The following is a 23198-nucleotide window of genomic DNA, read 5'->3' as shown; positions in this document are numbered from 1 at the left end:
CATTGAAATTTAATTTGTGATTCCGGTTGTAGCTTTGAAAAATGACCTTTAGACCGTAAATATTATTTGACTATGAAATAGAAATCTTGCTATTCAGCTACACATCACTAAGAAAAATTTTTATTGAAGTTCAATTAATTTAGTATATGAAGATATCTATATGTTTTTTCTAATACATCAAATATTCAGCTATTTAGTGATTAACAATATTATGTGCTATTTTATGAATATTTTGACAAATCTAAATCTTTATCTTTAAAGACAAGAAAACTATGTTTTAGATTAAAAAATATTCTCATTCAAATTTAAATTAATAAAAATGGTTAATATTCAATATATTTTGTTAGCATTATTGAATGGTTAATTTAAAACTTGATTAGTTTAATCCTTATGTGTTTTTATATGTACCTACTTAAAGATAAATGATACAAATTTAATATAAATATATAATATATGATATAAATATAAATAAGTACAAATAGTACAATATTCATATACTCAACCTCAGTAGCAAAGCTATAGTCTAAATGTCGGAAAATGTTGAATAAAAAAAATGATGTTATATCTCCCCATTATTCTAATTTTTATGTATTATAAAAATTATGTTTAAAGACTAGAAACAGATTGAAATAGGTAAATTTAAAAATATTACAACTTTAAAAAACCAAATGAAACTTTACACTTATAATATAAGTGTTATAAGTTGGTATATCATTATTATTTTCTCTTATGGTTAAGGAGCTTATGTAAAAATTATGAAAATCTTGATATCTACCGTCAAATTTTTCAGACTTAATATTTTTCTGAATATTTTAATTTCATAGCAGATTTGCAATACTTGGTTTAAGTATTTTGATCATTTCTCATAACTGATAATTGCATAGATAATTTTTTTATTTATTTTATGAAAGTTTGTACATTTGTACTTAGTTAATTTTGTTAGTAGGATTAAAAATTTAATTAAATTCTTTAAATCATTTATTGTTTTAGTATTTACAACCTATGTAAACATCACTAGACGGCCTTTTAGATGAGGAGTTCGACAAAAAAATGTTCTTTGAGTATTTGTCCTTCTTGCGATAGTAGTTCTGGTAACTCTAAATAATTACGTTTATTTAATTAGGTTTTACGTTCATCGTGGTCTCGGAAATTTAATTCATGTTTTCCAAAAAACATACGAATTGATCGAGCTAATATGCGACGGTTGATGCCAACTTGCTCATTATGTTGTATGGTTGCTAAGCTACGCCTTTCTGATAATGCTCCATCGAATTTTTAACTTATATTGTTACAATAAAAAAAGTACGATATTAATATGAATAGTGAGACACGTCTCATAAGCGCAACGATAATCCCCGAAGTCAATAACCTATTTCTCCTGTAAATCGTTCCTGGAAAAACGAGAAATCGTAGCGCGATGTCTCATTATTTCTATACTGTATTTGGATGTTCATTACCTATTATGGCCACTACGCTATAACGGACGACAGCTCGTGCGTAATCGCACTCACAGTCCGCAACTAATCTATTTTAGGATAACTATAGTGGTAGAGTACAAAAAAAAAAAAAATAGATTATGGCAAATACGTATTTACGTATATTACGTAAATAAAGTATATATTATACAAAATATAATAATGAATTATGATATTAAATTTATAAAAGGAATATTTTATTTTATTATTTAAATAATTAATAAAACCAAATTATTTACCCGTATTTTAAGCGGGTAGACGTCTAATGGTCTCTTATGACGCTTTGACACTGTTCAACCTATTATTGTGTAAACTTTCAAAACTTGTAGAAAAAAAAGGGAATCATGATCTTGAATAAATAGGTATATTATTTTCAATAGTTGGTTTCGATCAATGTAATATATTGATCGTAATATTATTATGATAGTCAGAAATTTAAAAGATAAATAGTTACCAACGTTCAGTGTTATAAATATCATTGTCTTCATTTACGCAACTAATAGGTGGCCGTAAACATTTTCCTAATTGTGCTTTTACTTTTTATTCTTCTACATAACATTTTACTGTCAATTTGAAGACACATAGGTTACCACGTCATCACACCTTTGAATTAATTGATTAATTTAATGCGTAATGTCCATATTATGTAGTAATTTTTAAAATAAAAATAAACTGAGATATTAGCATATTTCACTATTAAAGGCAATACTTAAAAACGCATTTTTGGATAATAATTTTTTTTGAAATACTTATTTTTTATTGATGGAAATTTTCGATCTTCGACGGCGCTTTGTATAGGCAATTATGAGGCATTCGCATATTAACGATTGAATTAACGCCATGATGAAACCTGCACTATTGCAAGTATTCACTCGTAGAATATTGTGATGTAAGGGATGTTTCAATTAACTCAAGACTAGAATATTAATATAAGTTTAGTTCATATAATCATATAACAAACGTATTATTATGTATAATGTTTACAATATATTACAGTAGTTCAAATTTCAGTTTAATCCGAATAATATTTTAATATATAAAGGTAGGTATGTACTTCAATAGTAGTACGATTGACGTTGTAATGCCGTATTTATTTGATTGGTTTGTAAATTCTCGTACAAGTTACTCCATCAGCGGTCATAGTCTAAAAAATATATATTTGTACATAATTGTTAGTAACATAATATATTGTGTATTATACGATAGTGTTATTTGTGATATCGACCACGTACCTATGTAGAGTACTCGAATATTAAAATATATCGTTTCTGTAAAGTGACTAAAACTGGTTTGAATTTTAGATTCGGAGTGGCGAACAATGAATTTATTGTACTTATAATGGTGCATTTTTTATTACTTGTGTGTATGTATATCTATCACTACCTTTTGGAGCAATAAAAATGTTTCAATATCTATTTTCTAACAGGAAATTGAAAAGTGAATCTATTTGGTATTTAAGTGGTAGTTCTAAACTAAATAAGAATTAATTATCGGTACTTCTAATAATGATTGAGGAAAAAAACAGAAAAAAGTTCAGCTTTATGTGCAAAACTAGTTTAAGAAAAAAGTCTATTTTACAATTTTGCGGTAGTATAAGTTCTTCATAAGCACCTAATACGTAACTCGAAATTCTAAAAAAATGATATGTAAGCACTATTTTTTTTTTTTTTTTTTTATAGAATTTTAAGATTAAACCTTTTAGGAAGTATTGTTAATTGTGTGTTATTTGTGACGCCAAATTATATACGAGTATACTTCGACCAGGTATAATGTATTATTTTTCATTGCGAAATAATAAATACATACATCATTATATGATTATGAATTTAACTCCGGACTTGTAAGTTGAAACTAATCAAATGAAAATATTATATCAATTATATCATAATTGATCAGTGATCATGGACTATGATTATGAATAAACTATAAATATACTTATTAATATAAAAATACAATTATCGTTAATAAATAAAATTGAATATTTTCAATCATTACGATAACGATGATGCATATATTATAATAATTAGTTATTACGTTTATATACTAATTACGAGTATAATACATCTGTGTAACTTTTCAAATAGTGTAAAAAAAGCGCGAGCACATGCGTTTGTAATAGATATATTATGTTTATCGTTTATATTTATAATAACTAACAGACGACTAAACCGTTTTTTCGAAGGAACGTAAATTGGGTATAGTAATATTTACGCGTAGAGGAAGCCGTAACTATCATAAGTGGTTATTTTAAAATATTTTTATAATATTGTGTTTTTTATTTGTGTTATCCTGGAACATTTAAACTTTATTAATTTTTTGGTTTATAATTTTATTGTTAATATATGGCTGACTACACTTGATTTTGGTCGCGATTTAAATATATGTTACGCCTGCAAAGTGTAAAATGTTCAAATACGATACAAGTCGCGAGAGAAGGTATCGGGAGGGTTGTTTATTATACAATACGATTCGTATATTATAATCATTACCATTTTCAGTTGATCGGGTTCGAATTCTCTGATTATCGTCGTCTCTTTTCTGTTGCTCAACCCTTTTTGAATGTGCACCAGCTTGTTGCCTTCCTGGGTAATGATCGACCTCACTTTATGGGCGTCCAACGTCTCTTCGATGAATTCCTCGCCAAGGTTGAACTCCATCGACGTGTTTCTAATCATCGTATTGCACGTCAACACGAACTTACCGTCCTGCTTTTTGGTCAGCTCCACCACCGGAGACATGACTTTGCCCAACGTGCGCATCACCTCAATAACGCCTGGAAAAAAACGAACCCCAAAATCATTTACGAAAACGTGATACGTGACAATTGGAATTTAAACGATCGCATTTATATACCATCAGTTTTTTTTTCTGTTTTCAAACGGTAACGACGGTAACTATAATTAAGTAGGTATTATACAACACATTATTTACGTATTATTATCTACATTCCTATATTGTTTCTACATAATATAGTCTATTACATTATTTCATAATGTAGATCAACACGCGTGGCATATAATATAATAATATTGCAGTTGATAATATTTATGAATTGTAACAAAGTGTTCGTTGCCTTTAATGTATACGATACGACCACACGTCATTTTTACTTAAAACGTTACGTAGGTACCAATATATATATATATATGTTGTTGTTGCCGTTGAACGATGCGTAAATGCGGGCACTGCGGATGAGTTTAAAGGTCGGACGAGAAACGCTTATTATAATTTATAGTAATTTATAGTACACATAGACGTAATTTTTTTTTTTGTACTACCGACGAGGGATCTATAATATTTTAATAAGCGAGAACGTAGGCGAACGATGTGTAATAAGGAGCAGTAATAAATATGTAGGTGCTGTAATTAAAATCAAAAACAAAAGTGAGCTGTATCGTAGTTGTTGAGTAGATTACTGTGATAGATGTGTGAAATTTGAATTCGTAAGAACATATTATTATTATTCATTGTACACGAAAAAGGTTCTGAACGGAGACGATTTATCAACTACTCTCTATTGACTACCTCACTACCTATTATATAAAGTAATTTGTTTTGTTATAAGTAATACAGGCTATACTGCAGTAGTTTGAATTAGCTTCCTATGTCAAAAATTTTGTCTTTTCAATATATTTGTGTGTACCTAATAATAAACGCAAAAACTTTAAAAATGTTCATTAAAAATTATAGCGAAGCAATGAATATCATTGTTTATAGTTTAAGTATATCATTTTGTCCACATTTAAACTTCAAATGCATGAAATATGTAATATTTTGTCAATCGATTTTAAATATTTTTACATACCTATCTATAAGAAAAATTTATGTGGGATCGTGTATTAAATTTTCGAGATTTTTAAGGTAGTGAAAAAAATGTATAAACATACATAACTCGAAAACTTTATCATGCTGCATAGATAATAATCATATAACTATTTTGTGAAAATTTCAAGTATTCATGTCATTTACTTTTTAATTACAATAAAATATCAAAAATCATTTGAGGAGAAATAGTTATTTTACGAGCGAATATGAAATATTTAAAATTTAAATGCTTTAGAATTTTAAACTTGAAATGCTCATGATAAATAATTAATTTGACTTAATGATATAGAAACTTTTTTTCATAATAGGTTCAATATAGGTGAAAGTTTAAAATTTCCAGAGTAAGTATATTTATTTTCAAATTATAGTTAAAAAACAAAATCGATTTTGTTGAAAACTGGATTTACGTAAAAATTTGGTTCAATTTTATATCCGAAATCAGCCTCAAAATTATTTATCAATGATACTTATCATGTAGGTATATTGTATATATATATTAAAAAAAAAAAATTAATAAAAGCACACATCAATGTTAAGTCAATCGCTTCGCTTAGAATTTAAAACAGTTAAAACAATTTTTGTTAATTATAATACATATACCTATTATATTCATTTAAATACAGTACGTTTGTAACATTGAAGTATTCAATTGCTACAATGATTTTTGTATCGACTCGACCAATGTAATATAATACTGTACTTGAGAGCTAAGTCTAACGTTGGTTATCGCGGTTATTAAACGTATATTACAATATGTTTACGTACTTACGTGTTTTTAAATAATTTAATAATTAATATTATACCTAGGAAACTTGAATAAAATCGAATAACGCATGGGCCCAACGTTAAATTTCTTTTTATAATGATCATATCAAATAGGTGTTTCGCGTTATAAATTAATAAATATGGTAGGTAATTAAATATTTATCAACGTAAAAATATTAAATAGTTATACCTATTACGGTCATAAATTATACTAAGCACTTACATATCTTAAACCACAATAGCTTGTGTATGCTAATATCAATTCATTTTTGAATTAATTAAGATTAAACTAAAAGTATAATACATTATAATATTATAATGTATTGACGCACTAAAAAGTCGAAAAAAATCCACTGAATTAATCGAATTAATATTTTATCTAAATTAAATTTTACACTGATGTAAATATTATTACCACGTAAGTACAATATTACAATGACGATTCAAGCCGATTTCGAAATAAAAAATTTATGACGACCCACCTTCAATACAATCAAATCGATTTTACAAATAAGAGAGATGATTATTATGTATATTCGGGTTTCAGGATGGGTTCGTTTATTTTTAAATTTGGGTTGACGACATGACTAAAATTTACATTTTATTGACACGAAAAACATTTGCGATTATATTGACTGAAGTATTTTGAAGCTAAAAGTAATCAATTTTTTATGAATTTTGGACTATTATACGTTTAGTAACTAATATATGTCATTCGTATCAATAATTAATAAATGGTGGGATTAATGACACATTTTTAGGGATAAACAATATGATTTTTATTTGATCTGAATATAGTATAGGTATACTTCATATTCTTTTTTCAATAATAATCCAAATTGTATAGTATAATATTATGCACCTAACTTAAAACATTATTAAACAAACTGTGTTTATTGAATGAGCTATGAGTAATCTTGTGTTATTAAATTTTAATTTTATTTACGATAGATTACTATATAGTGTACGTTTACTTATTAATTATCTACTTATTAATATATATAATATATGTATATATAATATTAATATAATAAATAATTTAATTATTGATTGAAAACTTACCCAGAGCTTTACAGAATTCGTCAAAATTTTCACTGGTTTCCAGCTTGAACTTTGTATCGAAAATCAGAGGCATTTTTTACTATTTAGTTTTACTGAACTGCAAAACAAAATAAAACTGTTTCAAATTTTCTTTCCGGCGGTCAATCGATTACTGTGTACTCGTGTAAAGGTATCGTGTAATTTATAATCAACATCTAATATGCACTTTATGTTATTTCAATTCATGGCTGGTTGGGGGCTTTTATATACATGTTCAATAAAGGAACGTGAGAAATATTATATATATTTTACGATTACCTTATTTTTTTTCATAACGCATTTATCAATAACGCGATTACATAAATATCATAATATACATTCTTGAATACGTATGAACGTTCACATTTATAAAAATAAATCATTTGAACCGATTAAATTATTATCAAGTGCTACTTTAATCAGTAAAATAGTAAAACAGACGCTTCGGCGACAATTTTGAATTTTTCAAAATTGTCGTTATTACTTATATACACGTTTTGTTTTTAAATATATTTAAACTTAATATAATATTAATTAGTGAATTATTGTAAAAACAGTTGTACATACAAACTACAGTAGTACGACTAGTACGTAACGTTTATATTTCTCATTATTCCATGTTAAAAAATATGAGAAATATGAATTATAATTTAAACCGGGATAATTTTTTTTTATATTACAATGATTCATTCGTTATCGAGCAAATTAATTTATGTATTTATAGAATTAAATATTTTATTTTTAAGGGTATAACCATGAAAATTATGGAAAAATTAAAACGCTAAGATTGCATGCGTGATAATGTTTTAAAATAGTTAAATAATATATAGAATGCCTTAAAAAGAGTATTGGTTTGCGACCCAAAAAAATAAAATTCACCTGTATTTGTAAATGTGATTATACTACGTACCTAAATAAATTACTGTTATTCTATTTAATGTTCAAGAAAAATGAAAGAACATTTTTTAAATTATTTTATGGTATACTTAATTTAATTTTATACTCACAACTTTCTCTATTGATGAGACTATAATATTTATATATTATGTTGAACCTCATTGAACGGAAATAAGTGCTATATTATAATAATGCTACCTATTAATTAGACAATACTATAATATATTAAAATATACTATATTGATATATTATTATAATATATTTGTAATTAGATTTAAAGGAAAAACAAAGAAATAAAATAGTTAGTTGTTAATTATTATACTTAGGTAAAAATCGGAATTTCCGAAGTTATTAAAAAATAATGTACTTACTTATGTATTGTGTTCTAAGTTGAAATGAGAATTGTCCCGAACTCACTAATAACCTATGAAATACGAATACCTATACTTATAAATTATAATGGTTAGGTTACCAAATGTTTAACAACATCAAAAACACGGATCCCTAGTGATAATTCTTATTTTGAATATACTTTCTGATGGATTACAGTTTTTTTTTTTTTTTACTTTTTGAGTTATTACATTATTAAAAATTATAGGTTAATTAATAGCGATTCTTTTGTGTGCGTTATATAAATATTATATAAATGGGTATTGTAGCTGATTTATGATATGTAACGTTTGTCCTAAGTGAAAAATTTAATTGGAAGACACTATAACGACATGATGTGAGACACTGACACTACATTATATTATTATAAATCAATAACGAATAACGATCCTGGTATTTCAATAAAATATTATAGTATAACGAATGTGTGTAGTCCAATTTTAAGGATAATTAATCAATTTATCATAACACGTGACCAAGCTTAGTTTAAAATATCGCTTATTTTCATAATTGCTATTTAGAATTTCTTTGAATTTTGATTTTTACATAATATACCTTTTAATGATACATAAACCAAATAATAAATTATATTTCAGTATAAGTTATACACTTAAATCGGTATAGTTTTTAATAGACATAAATAAGTAGATACATAGGTACTTGTAAAATACACTACCTAGGTCGATATCTAATATACTTATGTAGTTATGTATAACAATTTGAAATGGTTTCTCCATAAGATCTTTTGAATGGCATTTACCCTTAACAAAATGAAATTTTTACTGTATATAATATTATATTGTTTTTAGTAAATCGAGATAAATAGCCAAATATTTTACTTTTTATTCTGGTATTTAATCCCTAAAAGGCTGGTTAAGTATGTATTTTACGAAAATTGATTTTTTGTTTATTAATTTTCTGGTTGTTATTGTACACTAGAAATATTTTACAAGAATTTTTCATTACATCGTATGTATCGATGATTTTTTTTATTGTTTAAAATTTAAGAAGTATAATATTTAACATTTAAAATTTTTGTCATTGGAATTTAATTCATTAACTATATTTACTTTTTTATGTTGTTCCTCTTTACCTCCAAACTACTGATTGCATTTGAATGCGGGGCTTCTGTAATGTTTTATTTCTCAATCTACATCTACATTAAAATGAAACGTAAAACATTTTATTGATACGAAAAGGATCAACCGGCCCGACCGGGATTACTTATAACAAAGTTTTACTATTTGGCGATTATTGTTTTCAAAACTCATTGCATCAAACAGTTTTTTTGGCTAAACCTTATGTATAAAAAATTTCACGAATCGAACTTTTGTACCCGTAAAATTGAGTGGTATAGAAGAAAATATACACTATAGTGGCTACATCATAAACACAACTAGGGAGAGCTGGGGTGTGCTATCCGACAAATAAATTATTCAATTGTTTCCTAAAATAATGTTAAGTCTTGAAAAATTCAATAGTAGTTTTTTTTTTTTTTTGAGCGAGAGAAAATGAATTATGGTATTTTATTTTTACTCGTAGTAAAATATATATTAGTTTAAGTATAATTTATGATATCAACAGCATTAAAAAGATTTAGAAAAGAACCTATACTTACTTAAGTGAGTATAATATGATGTAACAGTTTCAACTGTAGCAGAGTAGACCAAAAATTGTTTAGGTGACGACGTTCCAAATCAAAAAGAATATTGTAAATTAAATGTTTTCCATGTAATAATAGATTGAAAATAAGTTTTTTTTTGAAGAAGGTTTACGTATTGCTGCTTCAGTTGATAGATGCAATTTAACTATCTAGGAAGTTTATTCTTAGTAGAATACTGATTGGTACCTAATATGTTTATAAACTATTTATAATGTAAAATATTTCAAAGTAAATTTTACTTTCAGGATGCATTAAGGGGGGAGGTCAGGACCAACAATTTTAATCGAAAAATGGTCCCGACCGCAGCATTATTATGGTGTAAGTTAGGTTTATTATTGTGTTATTATTATTGTATTATTGTTATTATGTTATAATTTTAAGAAATATACTAATAATTATTTTTTATATAATATTATATTAACAAAATGATTTGAAAAGTTAAATATTGGTGTTCAAAAATGATATCTGTGATTACATAAAGGACTTTAATTTTATAAAAGAAAATTTGAACAAAAAAGTATTTCTAAATGTATATTTTATTACTTTTTCTATTATTCGCGCTACCTTATCAAAACGCTCCTTCTCAGCTATAATCAGGATCAGTTTAATAATTTATCAATACTTCATAGTTCATACTGAAAAAGATGTTGAGATTTAAAATTAAAATCGATTAAATATTTAAAAAAAAAATTATTGACAAAAATAAAATAAAAATGAAGTCTAACCTAACGCTGTAGTATGTAAATCATATTCAATTTACGTCAGGTAAATAAATTCTCCATCTCAGTCGAATTTAACCACAAATCTAGGTAAAATAACACCGCGAATTGTCAGTGGACCTCAGTTTTTTACTTTTACTTTGAGGTGTTGATTGGTTCTTTTTTTTTTGGAGGGGGGGGGGGGGGTAATCTCGAATAATATACCTGTAGCGACAGTATAATATATAATAAGAATTAGAGTAAACACGTATAAAAATAATTTAAAAACATGAGACCAAAATTAAAAATTAATTAATTATTTATTTTTGTGTAATCATGATATATTAATAATTTATTTATTATATATTTAATATAATATTTATAATGTATAGCTAGTAGTCCAAATTTTGCATAGAACTGCAGCGGATATCCGAATCGATTGAATCATTTACAATATAGTATAATAATGTATAATTGTATTTATTCGATTGCTTTGTAGATTCTGGTGCAGGTGATTCCGTCGATAGTTAGGATCTAAAAATATATAAATCATAAATCAATTTAACACATTAACCAAAATCAAACCGACTATGGACGTAATTTTGTTGTATACTTATATAAAGTTACAACATATTGTAAGTATATTATATAATACGTCGAGAGTCTTATTAATATTCGAGAACTAAATTATATGAAACGTTTGCTGTGCATAAGCGTGTGTGTGTGTGGGGGGGGGGGGGGGTAGACTATATGTATTTTGTCATCGGTTTTGTACCATTTTCAATTGATCGGGTTCGAATTCTCTGACGATCGTGGTGTCGCTGTGCTTGCTGTGTTTTTGAACGTGCACCAGCTTGTTTCCATCTTGTCTGATGATCGCCTTGACTTGACGGCCGTCCAACGTCTCCTCGTCGAATTCCTCGTCCAGGTTGAATACGATAGAAAAGTTTTTCATGGTCGAGTTTGACGATAACACGAATTTTCCGTCGTCATTTTTGGTCAGTTCCACCACCGGATACACGGTGTTGGCCAATGTGCGTTTTACCATGCCGACGCCTGTAGAAAAGTAAACATATTTTTTAACCGTATTTCGCCGACATTGGCCATATCAATCTAGGTATAGGCGAATAACGCGTTTACGCGTACTATAAATTATAATACCCGTAAGTATAAGTGTATAATAATATACAGGATAGGCATTTTCGCGCGGTATCCGATTTCGTTGAATAATAATATTTATAATAAATTAATAATATTTACATAGTGTATTGGGATTTGGCCCGATTATATACTTAGATCGCTAATTAAACTATAATATCTACGGATAACAATTTAACACATAATAATAATCACAAATCACAATTTTAATTTTTGATTATTATTTCGTGTATCGTATATGGTTATTACTCATTAATATAAATTATATCATTTATTATAATATACATATTTACAAAAGTTAAGCTACAGTAATCGCTGTAATAATGAATACATATTTCACGTTATATTTTTGTTAAATATAATATAGTAGGTACTCACTACCTACAACAACATTTTTATACTTTGATATTGATTAATATTTAATGACATGATAGGATAAATTATTATAGTATCATAGTCCAATAATCCAACGTTACGCGACCAAAATAACGCTTTGTTATATATAAATTGAATAGCCATTTCAGTTCGAAACATGCATGTGATATATTTCGTAAATATTCGTTTCGTAGGTACGAGATATTTGTACTACTTAAAATTGGTTGTTTTCAATTTCGAAATGGGCCACATACCTATATTAAATCCTATTGACTTGTAAATAAAAAATAATTGCATATTATAATATTACATCGACAATACAATAGTCTAAAAATAGTTATATTGTAAGTATCAATAAATTTACGACAAAACGTATTAGGTATACAAATTACAAGTACCTATGTTAAGCAAAAAACTATTTGCATCAAATAAATTTATTAATTTTATATTTAAATTTGAATTTTCGACGAAACGTACGCCATAGACATTTCATTGCGATGATCAATACTATTTACTCATTTTTAAAAAATAGTTTTATTTGGTGATTTGTTTTCAAAATGTATTGCACCAAACAATTTTATTTTCAATTTTTTTTTTACTAGATGACACGTTTCAACAGTAATTAATTGATCACGATTGCCATAATTATTATAATATTATAATATAAAGATTAAATAATAATGATAATAATAGTAGGTACTTATGTCATAAATTTCTATTTAATTTTATAGGGCAATGAGTTTTGTTTGACAAGAAACTATAGCACATAAGTATCGATACCTCTAAGCATATTTTATACAGAGTGGTTCAACAATAGCATGCTCAACTCCATTTTCCCTTTAAAAGGTAATGATTTTATTCAAATTTCAAATTTTAGAATCTCTGAATATTGAAAAGAATCGTAATATTTTCTAATTTTTAAATTGTTTTTATTAATGAAGGGCAGTGTTTTGTGGACTGTGGAGATATTAACTCCTCATTCTTTCCTGAACATTTGAAAATATTGTTATAACTTATAGTTAATGATATAGGTATCTATATCAAAATTACAACGAGTAGTTTGTGAGTTATTTAATTTTGTGCATTACTAATGATTAGATTTATAATAATTAACTTTGAAGATAACGGTCATTAATGGACTATGGTTATTATAAAATTATAATAATATAATATTATAATATTGATCTACCAACATTTTATAATTTATAAAAATTCTTCCTTCATAGGCATAAATATATTTTTGTACAATCAAAGAAATTCGTTATACGCTTATTAGTTATAAACAAATCAATTTAATAACATAGAAATTACTCGTTTGAATACCGATTTAGATACATCAACATTTTCATCAAAAAGTGTAAGTAAAAAAGATTGGTTCTCGTTTGAAAAAATTAAATTAGTACAGCCACGGAACATTATTGAATGCTATAAAAATTTAAATAATTTAAGCTAGTTTTTAAATATACTTAAATATTTCAAAAATCAGAATTTAACTAAATTAACTATTAAAGAAAGGGAAGGTAACTATGCTTAATGAATCAATCTGTATAACTTTTATAAATCATCTAAAAAAAATGTATTTTTAAAGTATTTCTCATATTTAAAATTAATCATTTTAATTGAACCAAAGTATACAATTACATCAACAGAAAACCACTTTAGATTTACTTCAATGCGTTTTAAATCAATTAAACAATCCATGTAATATGAAGGTTATTGGAAGTAATAATAATAAAAAAATTCATTACTATAAATTCATTTTTATAATATTCTGTAATGAATCTTTTTGTGTGTAAATCAAAATCAAAAATGCGTGAAGTGTTATAAAAATTTTAACAGCTATATTAGCTATTAATAATTATTGTGTGATATATTTTTATAAAGCATAATATTTTTAAAGTAATAAGTTTCTGGTAAGAATACTTTGAAGACTGTAAGAATGTGTTACTAACGGTACGGAAAAATAATTTAAACAAATATAATATTATGTTTTAAATTTAATTTTTTAATCGAAACAAGAATAACGATTATTACAATAATTTACAACATTAAGATATTGACGTATTGTTTTCCTACCTAAAGTAATTATTTCAATATTTAAAACGTCAGTGTAATGCTTGTATAATTTATAGGTACCTATACGATAATAAATTTATTGTTTACTTACCCAGAGCTTTCATGTATTCGTCAAAATTTTCACTACGGTCTAGCTTGTACTTTTTATTGAAAATCAAAGACATTTTTTGATTGTTTTTTGGTTTCTTAAATATTATTATTTATAATATTTCGAAGAGAGGAGTTCAATTTTTCTTACCGGCGATCAGGCGACTACTGCTAAACAACTAATAATATTTTATGCTCACTCGAGTAGATAGTGCTTGATATATTATATAATTACCTAGTAGTTTTTGCTATAATAGGCATACGATAAAATATATACATAACCATAGATTATTTATTAAACATAAATGTCCATAAAATTAAAAATTATATGATACATGAAACAGATATGCTAAATATATATTTTTTGTAATTATATAAATCGTAAAATTATTATCGTTAAATAAAACCTATCAAATCAAAGCACGAGCACCGTCAAGTAAATGAATCGACGAACAACAAGATAATAAATAATATGATGAGTATGATTTTAACTATTTCAAACATATCAGATATTTAAATAAATATATTGGTATTTGATGATAGTATGATTTGATCCAAGTCTTCCGCGTATTTTTATTTTTTTTTTTAGATCATTTTAACTTTTGACCGAAGTTCAAATAACGTAATATAAAAAAAATATGTAATATTTATTTTGATTTTTTCAATGGTCATAAATGCGTGTATGAAATTATCGATGAAATATTTTGAAAATATATAAAATTATATGATTTTAAATGATGACTAACTTATAATTCAACCGATATTAAAATTATTTTTTCATATCATACTAAACCAATGATAAACATAATATTAACAGGATAATTATTTATTTTTTTTTTAATATAGGTACTCGCTTAAATATTATCATATTTCAATTATAATTTAATAAAATAACATTTTTAGTTATAACTTTACTCAAATATTTTAAATATCTTGCGATTACTATTTTATTTAAATAACATTTAATTAATTGTATTATAATCGACAAACATAATTAAAACAACAATCACATTTAATGTTAAATTTTAATAATAAATTATTAAAACCTAATACACATGAGTCATTGATCATCATTAAAATTCATTAGTTTCAGTTTAATATGCTATTCACAATTTGTCTAATTTTAGTAGTTCCATACTTCTATAACGACGTTGTTAACCAATTATTATTAATTGGGCCTAATGCTTTTTATTAAAATATAATTTTTAGTTATAGAAAAATAAAAAAATAATGAGTATGAAGAACAAAAATTAAAATTTTAGTAATCGTTATTGCAAAAATGGTTTCGTTAATATTTAAAAACTGTTTTTTCATTTAGTCAATAATGCCTATCTAAATCTTATTAATAATTTTATATTATATAATACGTACCGTTAAATGTTGTTCATCTTTTGAGATTTACTCAATATACCTATCATATGACTGTATAGGTTTAATCATTAATCGATCGAGATTACCTATATATTATATACATATTATAGGTTGTAATAAATCATTTGCGTAGCTAATAACTATATTACTTTCTTTTGCAAAAGATTTGCTAAGGAGCGATAAAAATATAATATGATTAATTAGCCGGTTATCGCGTGGTTCGATATCGACTATAGAATATTATATGAAAATATCTTTACCAAAATAACATCTGTATATACAAACGAGCGGGATAACCATGAGATCATCGCGGATAACTTACTTAAACTTCAAAGTGAAATACGAACGGTTTTCATTTAAAATAACAAAAGTAGGTAGGTAATAACATTTCGTTTCTTTATGTATGGACAAAATAATATATATTATAATTGTTAATTAATAATACATATATTATTTATAACCAATTATATAATACATCACCCTATATGAATGTATTTTTAAACTGTATTTGTATCAAATTTTTGATTTACCTTATAGTGGTTATAGATTTCACAACAAATCCATTTCGGTTCTTTTCATTCAATTCCTAGCCGAGGTGTTCGTTGATCACACGTATATTTTCTGTCGTCGCTTTTGTTCAATTACTCTAGCTGAAGATTGGATGATCGTTATAATAACGCTTGTAAAATAAAAATATATATATTTAAAATCATAAAATATGTAAAATACAGTTGTATGCTAGGGAATTTAATGGGGGATGATGATACAACTTATAAATAATTATACATTTTAGCAGATTGTGGTCAACCGTTTAAAAGTTATAAATAATGTCGTAATGATATTACCTACATAATATGCATTTAAAACTCTTATTAAATATGCAATAAAATAATCGCAAAATGACAAAACAAACAAAAATATGTAAAATAAAACTTTAAACTTCGGATCTATTGACTATAATTCAAGTTAAAGAAAAAGTCAAATGCAGTTTTATATTTCATATTGTTTGATATAGTTATTAAGTACTATAAATATTTGTATTGTACTCGTATCTATTTTTATTTAAATTTTAATTAAATGTTTAGTTTTTATCATAATTATTTAATTTTTAAAATAATTTTTCATCTGATCAACTAACATTTTTATATACATTACCTAACTAAACAAATAATTTACATCTTATCTGTATTGATTGCAAATTTTACTTTTCTAGTTGATTTTATATATCTTAAATTTTTTTCAAAATAAAATTAAAAAAAAAAATTTTACCAATTTGATAAATGTTTGTTTTATTATTATATCATAATTTAACTACTTTTTAAGTATAGTTTCTAAAAGCTATTAATGTACCTACTTATTACTACTTATATTTACCTATATTTGTTAGGTTATATAGTATTTTAATAAATACTAGTATATTATTTTTACTTTGATTATTATCATTATTATATTTTTTGAATTATGTGTTTTATTGGAAAATAAAGTCAAAGATCAATTTGAGTTTAAAATAACAACAGTATGCTTATTATTTATTTATTTTTACCTTAAACATACAGCCAAAGGATGCCTAGGTATGTATTTCCTACAATTGGTGTCTTGTTTTTGTAAGTCATTTACAATTTAGTAAAACATAAAACGTGTTAATTGACATCTTGAAGTATCCATAAAATTTGGTTTCGTTGTCAATAAATTTCATGTATAATGTTTGAAATTTACCTACAATTTTACGCTCATTTCACCCTGAATGAACCCAATAGTTACGGGGTGCTCGATTATATTTTTGCTTGTCTACGTCGAGCAGTAGAGCTATTATAGCAAGTTCATCGTAAGAAAAATCCATTTCAATAGGCTTAAAAGTTAGGTTAGGTTAAAAAATTAATTAAATACCATCACATATTGTAATATTACTAAATGGATAATTATTATACAAATAATTAAGTTATCAGAAAATATAATATTTAACTTATTAGTTATTATTTATTTAAAGGTTGAAAGTTAGGTTTTACTTGTTTTTTAAACAAAAGCCTTGGGTTAACTTCACTCAAAAATACATATCTAAGCAACTAACACATGGCTACCGATTTCATAGTCAGACTTCAACTGATGACAAAATATTTTTTTTACCTACATATGGATGAGCACTGGATAGTGTGAATATCTGACCGGATTCACTTGGACGAGTTGGACGTGCCAAAAACTGACACGGTCCCGGCCCGGAGCAGTGGGAATAGACCTTAAAAGTTACTGTTTAGCGAAGATTTTTTTAAGAAATTCGTCAGATTATAATGCAATTATTAATTAGTAAATCTAATAATATATATATATATATATAGGTCATCTAAAAATACGACAATGAGTGGGGTATAACCTATAACCTGCTCCCCTTTGGATTCGCAACTAGTAAAATAATCAATCATTACTTGTACCATATTGATTTATTTAGATGAGATAGTTAATAAATAAAATAATCAAGAATAATTAGGTTTATAGTAAATGAGTGGTGAATGGTGATACGTGTCTGAGAATACAATGTACCTATGCTGCCCTGCTACCAAGAATTGCAGTAACTCCAAAATTGTGAAAAGTAAGGTTATATAATATTCTTATTAATTGAACTATCCCGCGTCTTTTTTTACTAAGGTAAAATGCAGTAAAAATCACTATAAACTCCTTGAAAATCGATTATTATTTCAAAGATATTCTGGAATTCAGGTAAAATACTAAGCAAAAGTAACGCCATATACTAAGAACAAAAGCAGCAAGTCCATGGATTTACTGCATAATTTCTTAGGAATCGGATTTCTAGAAGTTTTACATGCTCTTACTGCATATTGCCTTAGTAATATTGTGTGTTTAAATGGCTTCTTTGCCGTAACTCCATAAAATAACTTTTTGATATAACATAGGCTTCAGGATCTTTGAATTTAGATAATTCTAAGTTCTAACCATGGTTATACTTCATAATAATATTGTATTTGATTAGATAAGATTGATTACTCCTAATCTAACAAAAATCAATAGGAATGGATTTACTGCATTTTGTAAATTTAATGTGGGTTATTTCCTAAGTAAAAATGCAGTAACTCCTATAATATGTTTAAAAGTGGTAAAAAACATACAAAAAATGAATAAAGTACAAAAAAAATATATCAACAAATAACTTGAACATCTATTAAAAATGATTTATAGAAAAAATCATTAAAAAATAATAACTTCTGGGTCAAAAATTAAAAAAACCTTTAAACACGATTTCCCAACATTTCACTTTTTGGAGTTACTGCAATTCTTGGTAGCAGGGCAGTATGTGTATTTATACATAAAATATATAATTCGGAAAAAGGAGAATTTAAATTAAAACATTAATATTGTAATACTTGTATCTATATATATAATATATATATAGGTAAAAATTAAATGTTTTACTAAATTTCAGTAGCAACTAAGTTATGTAAATGTTTTAATTTGTTTAATTGAATGCCGTTATCGAAAATAATCAATACAAAAACAACTCACGCGTGTACTTAAAATTGCATCAACTAATACTAACATAATATTGTACTCTATTATATTAACTATGACGGATATTGTTGGAGGAAATTTCCATTTTCAATTCAATACACGTGTCCAAAAATTCAATTTGGTTATAATGATTCAATATTAGTCTAATTTTTATCAAAAAAAAATAAATAAATAAATAATAATTCAACTGAGGAATTAATTAAAGTACATATTTTGATCTTAAATATTATGTGTATTTTCAATTTTTAACTAATAATAATTACATATTATATTTTTTAAATTAGTATTTTATATCATAAACGAATTATCCTATTTAAATGCATAAGTGCATAACATTAGTTATTTTTATGCGTTTTAATATTGTGTATTACTCAATCGAATATTCACATGTTATAATGATATAAATATGAGTTGAAAGATTTTTTTCAAAGGTTTGAAACACATATTGTATTATAAAATTATGATGTTATACACTCAGTATGTATTTAACAAAGCATAAAGAATTAAACAGTAAACATATATAATAGGATACAAGATACAATTTATAAATACTTACTCAATAATAATCCACATATATTACCTACGTATACGTTTATAGATACCTAGTCCACGTTTTATAATTCAGTATCAAATGCAACTAATACGATGCAGATTAATGAATATTGTATTATGTATTATTATTTTGAAGATATTGAGGTACAAAAATAAAAAATACGTGATAAATTGATTAAAAAAAATTTGAGTTGAAAACAAAGAGAGAACAACTCATCTAAACTTAAACTGTGGAAAAATATAGTTGAATATAAAATAAATATGAAATAGATGAGACATAATTGCACTGAATGATATAGTAAATGATTAAATCAGATTAATAAAATAAATGTATGAAATAAATTATTAACAGAAGAACAAAATTATAAGTAAAGTTGAATTAAAAGATGGTAAAATAAAATCGTAGTACACGAGATTTTAATTGACTTAAATACTGGGGATGATTACTAGTATTTATAGGATTTTGATAAAGAAAATTATGGAAAAGCTCCAAGGAAAAAATATTTATAAAATAAATGTATAAATTCGATTTAAGTAAAAAAACTATAGAATTAAAATAAAATAGAAACACAATCAATAAGGTACAACAGAAAAGTAATTATTTTCAAATGGAAATTTTAATGAAATTGGACAAAGCAATTAGGATAATTTGTATATATAATCACGAGAAAAATATATCTACCAATTTATTGTTTAGTGTTTAGGTAAATCTAAATACGTGGTCTCTCTAAGAGGATTCACCGTATTAATTCATAATATTGTAATCCACCTACTGATAAATTAATTCAATCTACCTTAATAGTAAAATTTAGAACGGATGTCATTTATGAATTGTTATTTAAAAACGTAACACTCTAATTGACATTTTTCCCCTGTAAGGAAAATCTATAAATCATATTAAGTAGCTATGTTTTTAAGAGAAAAAAACAATAAACTATAAATTATTTTCCTAGCATAGAAAAAATATAAAGTAGCGCTACGTCCATTTTGTCAGGAAATTATATATAATGGATTCATTTTTAAACTATTTTTTCAAATACCAATTTTGTCTAGCAACTATGGTAGCAAAATCATATATTGAACGTTACAAAAATGGGTCTGAAAATTAAAGTTAAAGTTAATTAATTAAAAGTTTTTTCAGCTCAAAAATATATTTATGTTTAAATATATAATAATTAATAAAATATACGCATAAGGACTGACATACCACTCAGAATCGTTTTTCCTGATTAATGGTTGATAATTGAATTAAATTTTAACACATATATTAACAGTGATGAACACAATGATTAGACAATCATACACTAGTCTTATCAATTAACACCTACTGTTTACCAACTATTAGCTTATCCCATTTTTTGTAAAACATACGTTAGTAATCTACGGTTATTATTAATTATTATTGAATATAATTAATTATTTTAATAGTATATTATGCTCTTTATATTTATTATTAAAATGTAATTTGTTTTGTTATTTGAATAAATTAATGAAATATTGTAGTAAATTGAAATATACTCGTATTATTGCAATGAATCAATGTTAGAACTTGCGAAAATAAAAATTGAAAAATAATGGCCTCCACCAAGTATGGGTAAAGGTATCCTAAATTTGATAGTGTATACCTACGTGTATAATAAAATGTGGTATTATGTGGTGTATTTAATTGTGGTTGAAGTACTTATATTTTAATGGCAAGGTAAAACATAGATACAAAGTGCTCATAAAAATCAAAAAAGAGTAAAATAATATAAGACCGTTTACTGTATATGGCCTAAGTGGTACATATATTCAATCAAAACTCAGTAAGCGATTTTAATTTAGTTTTTTTTTTTATGTTTTTGAGCTGAATACAGCAATTTTTTTGTAATCAGTTGGTTTTTTTAAGTATAAATTTGGACGAAATTATTTTATTTAAATAATAATGACATTTTTTATTTAATTATCATGGTCTATATGGATACTATGAATCTATTTTTATCGTTTTATGGATTTACAAAAAGATGTAATTATAGATTTTGAGTTTTATTTACAGTAAATTCTCGATAACTCTAACCTTGATAAGTCAAAGTTTTCAATAACTCGAATAAATAAAATTCCACTTAAAATATCAATAACACTTAATGTTAAAATAATCTTGTTAACTCGAAAATTAATTAAACAAAATTTCGATATCTCGAATTTTCTTAACCAAATTTAGAACTAAATACATGTAGTACTAAAATATAGTAATATGTATAAGACGATATCGTCTCCAATATATTGGACAATGATAAAGAAGTCGAAAACTCGCAAAAAGAACCCGCTATACCATCACAAGTAAAAAAATAACACTTGCTTTAGAAAAATTACGTAAATATATTGAAACCAATGAATGCGTGGAAGATTTATTTAAACTACTCGATTATTTAGAAAATAGAATAGAGAATAATATTTTAAATAAAAATAAACAATAACCTTTGGACCAATTATTTAAAAATAACATGTATACTTTATCATTTCTTTAATGTAAACTACTAAATTAATTTAAACTTCTTTTTTTAAAAAAAAATTAATTTTTTGATAACTCGAAATTTTTAGTAAAACGGATTTTTTTTCCACTGCGCACTTCGAGTTACCGAGAGTACCTATACTATATTAATATAATATATATATAGTTTAAGTACACATTACTATAATAATTAAATCATAATCTATACTATAAAAGCAAGTCCCGATTTTTTGTCAAGAAAAAAAATTCACACGTTCAACGTATCGTCCTAACTTCCTAAGGGACGCCTAAGGTAACTTAAGGGAACATAATAAGTTGCACAAAATAAGTTTTGTGTCTTTCTCGTGAAATTTGTATTTCGACGTATGTGTAAGTGTATTATATATTATAATATATTAAAATAATTGTTTAAAGCGTACCTATAGTTAAGCAATCGCCCACGACCCAACTCAGAATGTGCACATAGAATCGACGGTGAATCGATAAATATTATTATTGTCGACGTATACATGAGATGTGACAACGGCTCGGTGTTTTGAACGGTCCCGCGGAGTTTGAAGTATAAATCACTGCGTTCCAACTACGACTGACGAACTTAATCTTGAGACTCGAATAACTAAGATAGTTTAAAACGCGTCAAATAATAATACAACCAATAGAAAAGTAGTATAATAGTCAGTAGCGCGCTGATTGGCTGTACGATGCGAAACCCCACAGAATGCCATCCCCATTGTTGTTATTTAATAATCATGATTATAATTGTTATTCATTTAATG

General features: G+C 25.4%; 2 protein-coding genes and 1 long non-coding RNA gene across 4 annotated transcripts; all 3 read right to left on the bottom strand.

Annotated features, from left to right (window-relative positions):
• Nucleotides 1-18: 18 nt before the first annotated feature.
• Nucleotides 19-2016, bottom strand: LOC126550208 (uncharacterized). Its single transcript, XR_007604249.1, has 3 exons — nucleotides 1930-2016; nucleotides 1715-1824; nucleotides 19-107 (listed from the first exon to the last, which is right to left on the bottom strand). It is a non-coding gene; the product is annotated as an uncharacterized LOC126550208 (long non-coding RNA).
• A 381-nt stretch (nucleotides 2017-2397) lies between these two features.
• On the bottom strand, nucleotides 2398-7333 carry LOC114123170 (fatty acid-binding protein, muscle-like). Its single transcript, XM_027986060.2, has 3 exons — nucleotides 7128-7333; nucleotides 3965-4248; nucleotides 2398-2619 (listed from the first exon to the last, which is right to left on the bottom strand). Exons 1-3 carry the CDS (start codon nucleotides 7198-7200, stop codon nucleotides 2566-2568), a joined length of 411 nt encoding a protein of 136 aa, XP_027841861.1. The 5' UTR covers nucleotides 7201-7333; the 3' UTR covers nucleotides 2398-2565.
• Nucleotides 7334-11094: 3761 nt separating this feature from the next.
• LOC114123166 (fatty acid-binding protein, muscle-like) lies at nucleotides 11095-23010 on the bottom strand. 2 transcript variants are annotated; one of them, XM_050199840.1, is made up of 4 exons: nucleotides 22842-23010; nucleotides 16391-16539; nucleotides 11569-11849; nucleotides 11095-11327 (listed from the first exon to the last, which is right to left on the bottom strand). In XM_050199840.1, the coding sequence occupies exons 3-4, from the start codon at nucleotides 11839-11841 to the stop codon at nucleotides 11274-11276; spliced, it is 327 nt and encodes a 108-aa protein (XP_050055797.1). In that variant the 5' UTR covers nucleotides 11842-11849; nucleotides 16391-16539; nucleotides 22842-23010; the 3' UTR covers nucleotides 11095-11273. The 2 variants fall into 2 exon arrangements, with proteins under 2 accessions (XP_050055797.1, XP_027841855.1); XM_027986054.2 differs by lacking the exons at nucleotides 16391-16539; nucleotides 22842-23010 and adding an exon at nucleotides 14494-14697.
• Between the last annotated feature and the right edge of the window lie 188 nt (nucleotides 23011-23198).

Source organism: Aphis gossypii, chromosome 2 (assembly GCF_020184175.1).
Source record: "Aphis gossypii isolate Hap1 chromosome 2, ASM2018417v2, whole genome shotgun sequence".
Classification (NCBI taxonomy): Eukaryota; Metazoa; Arthropoda; class Insecta; order Hemiptera; family Aphididae; genus Aphis; species Aphis gossypii.
This window is presented reverse-complemented; position numbering and strand designations above follow the sequence as displayed.

What these genes read in the sequence shown, in the direction of transcription:
- LOC114123166 (XM_027986054.2), bottom strand. Translation starts at nt 14,566, where the DNA reads ATGTCTTTGATTTTCAATAAAAAGTACAAGCTAGACCGTAGTGAAAAT. An exon ending in CGAATACATGAAAGCTCTGG is followed by an intron (nt 11,850 to 14,493) that starts GTAAGTAAACAA and finishes ACTTTTCTACAG; the next exon opens with GCGTCGGCATGGTAAAACGC. An exon ending in AACCCGATCAATTGAAAATG is followed by an intron (nt 11,328 to 11,568) that starts GTACAAAACCGA and finishes ATATATTTTTAG; the next exon opens with ATCCTAACTATCGACGGAAT.
- LOC114123170 (XM_027986060.2), bottom strand. Translation starts at nt 7,200, where the DNA reads ATGCCTCTGATTTTCGATACAAAGTTCAAGCTGGAAACCAGTGAAAAT. An exon ending in CGAATTCTGTAAAGCTCTGG is followed by an intron (nt 4,249 to 7,127) that starts GTAAGTTTTCAA and finishes GTTTTTTTCCAG; the next exon opens with GCGTTATTGAGGTGATGCGC. An exon ending in AACCCGATCAACTGAAAATG is followed by an intron (nt 2,620 to 3,964) that starts GTAATGATTATA and finishes TATATTTTTTAG; the next exon opens with ACTATGACCGCTGATGGAGT.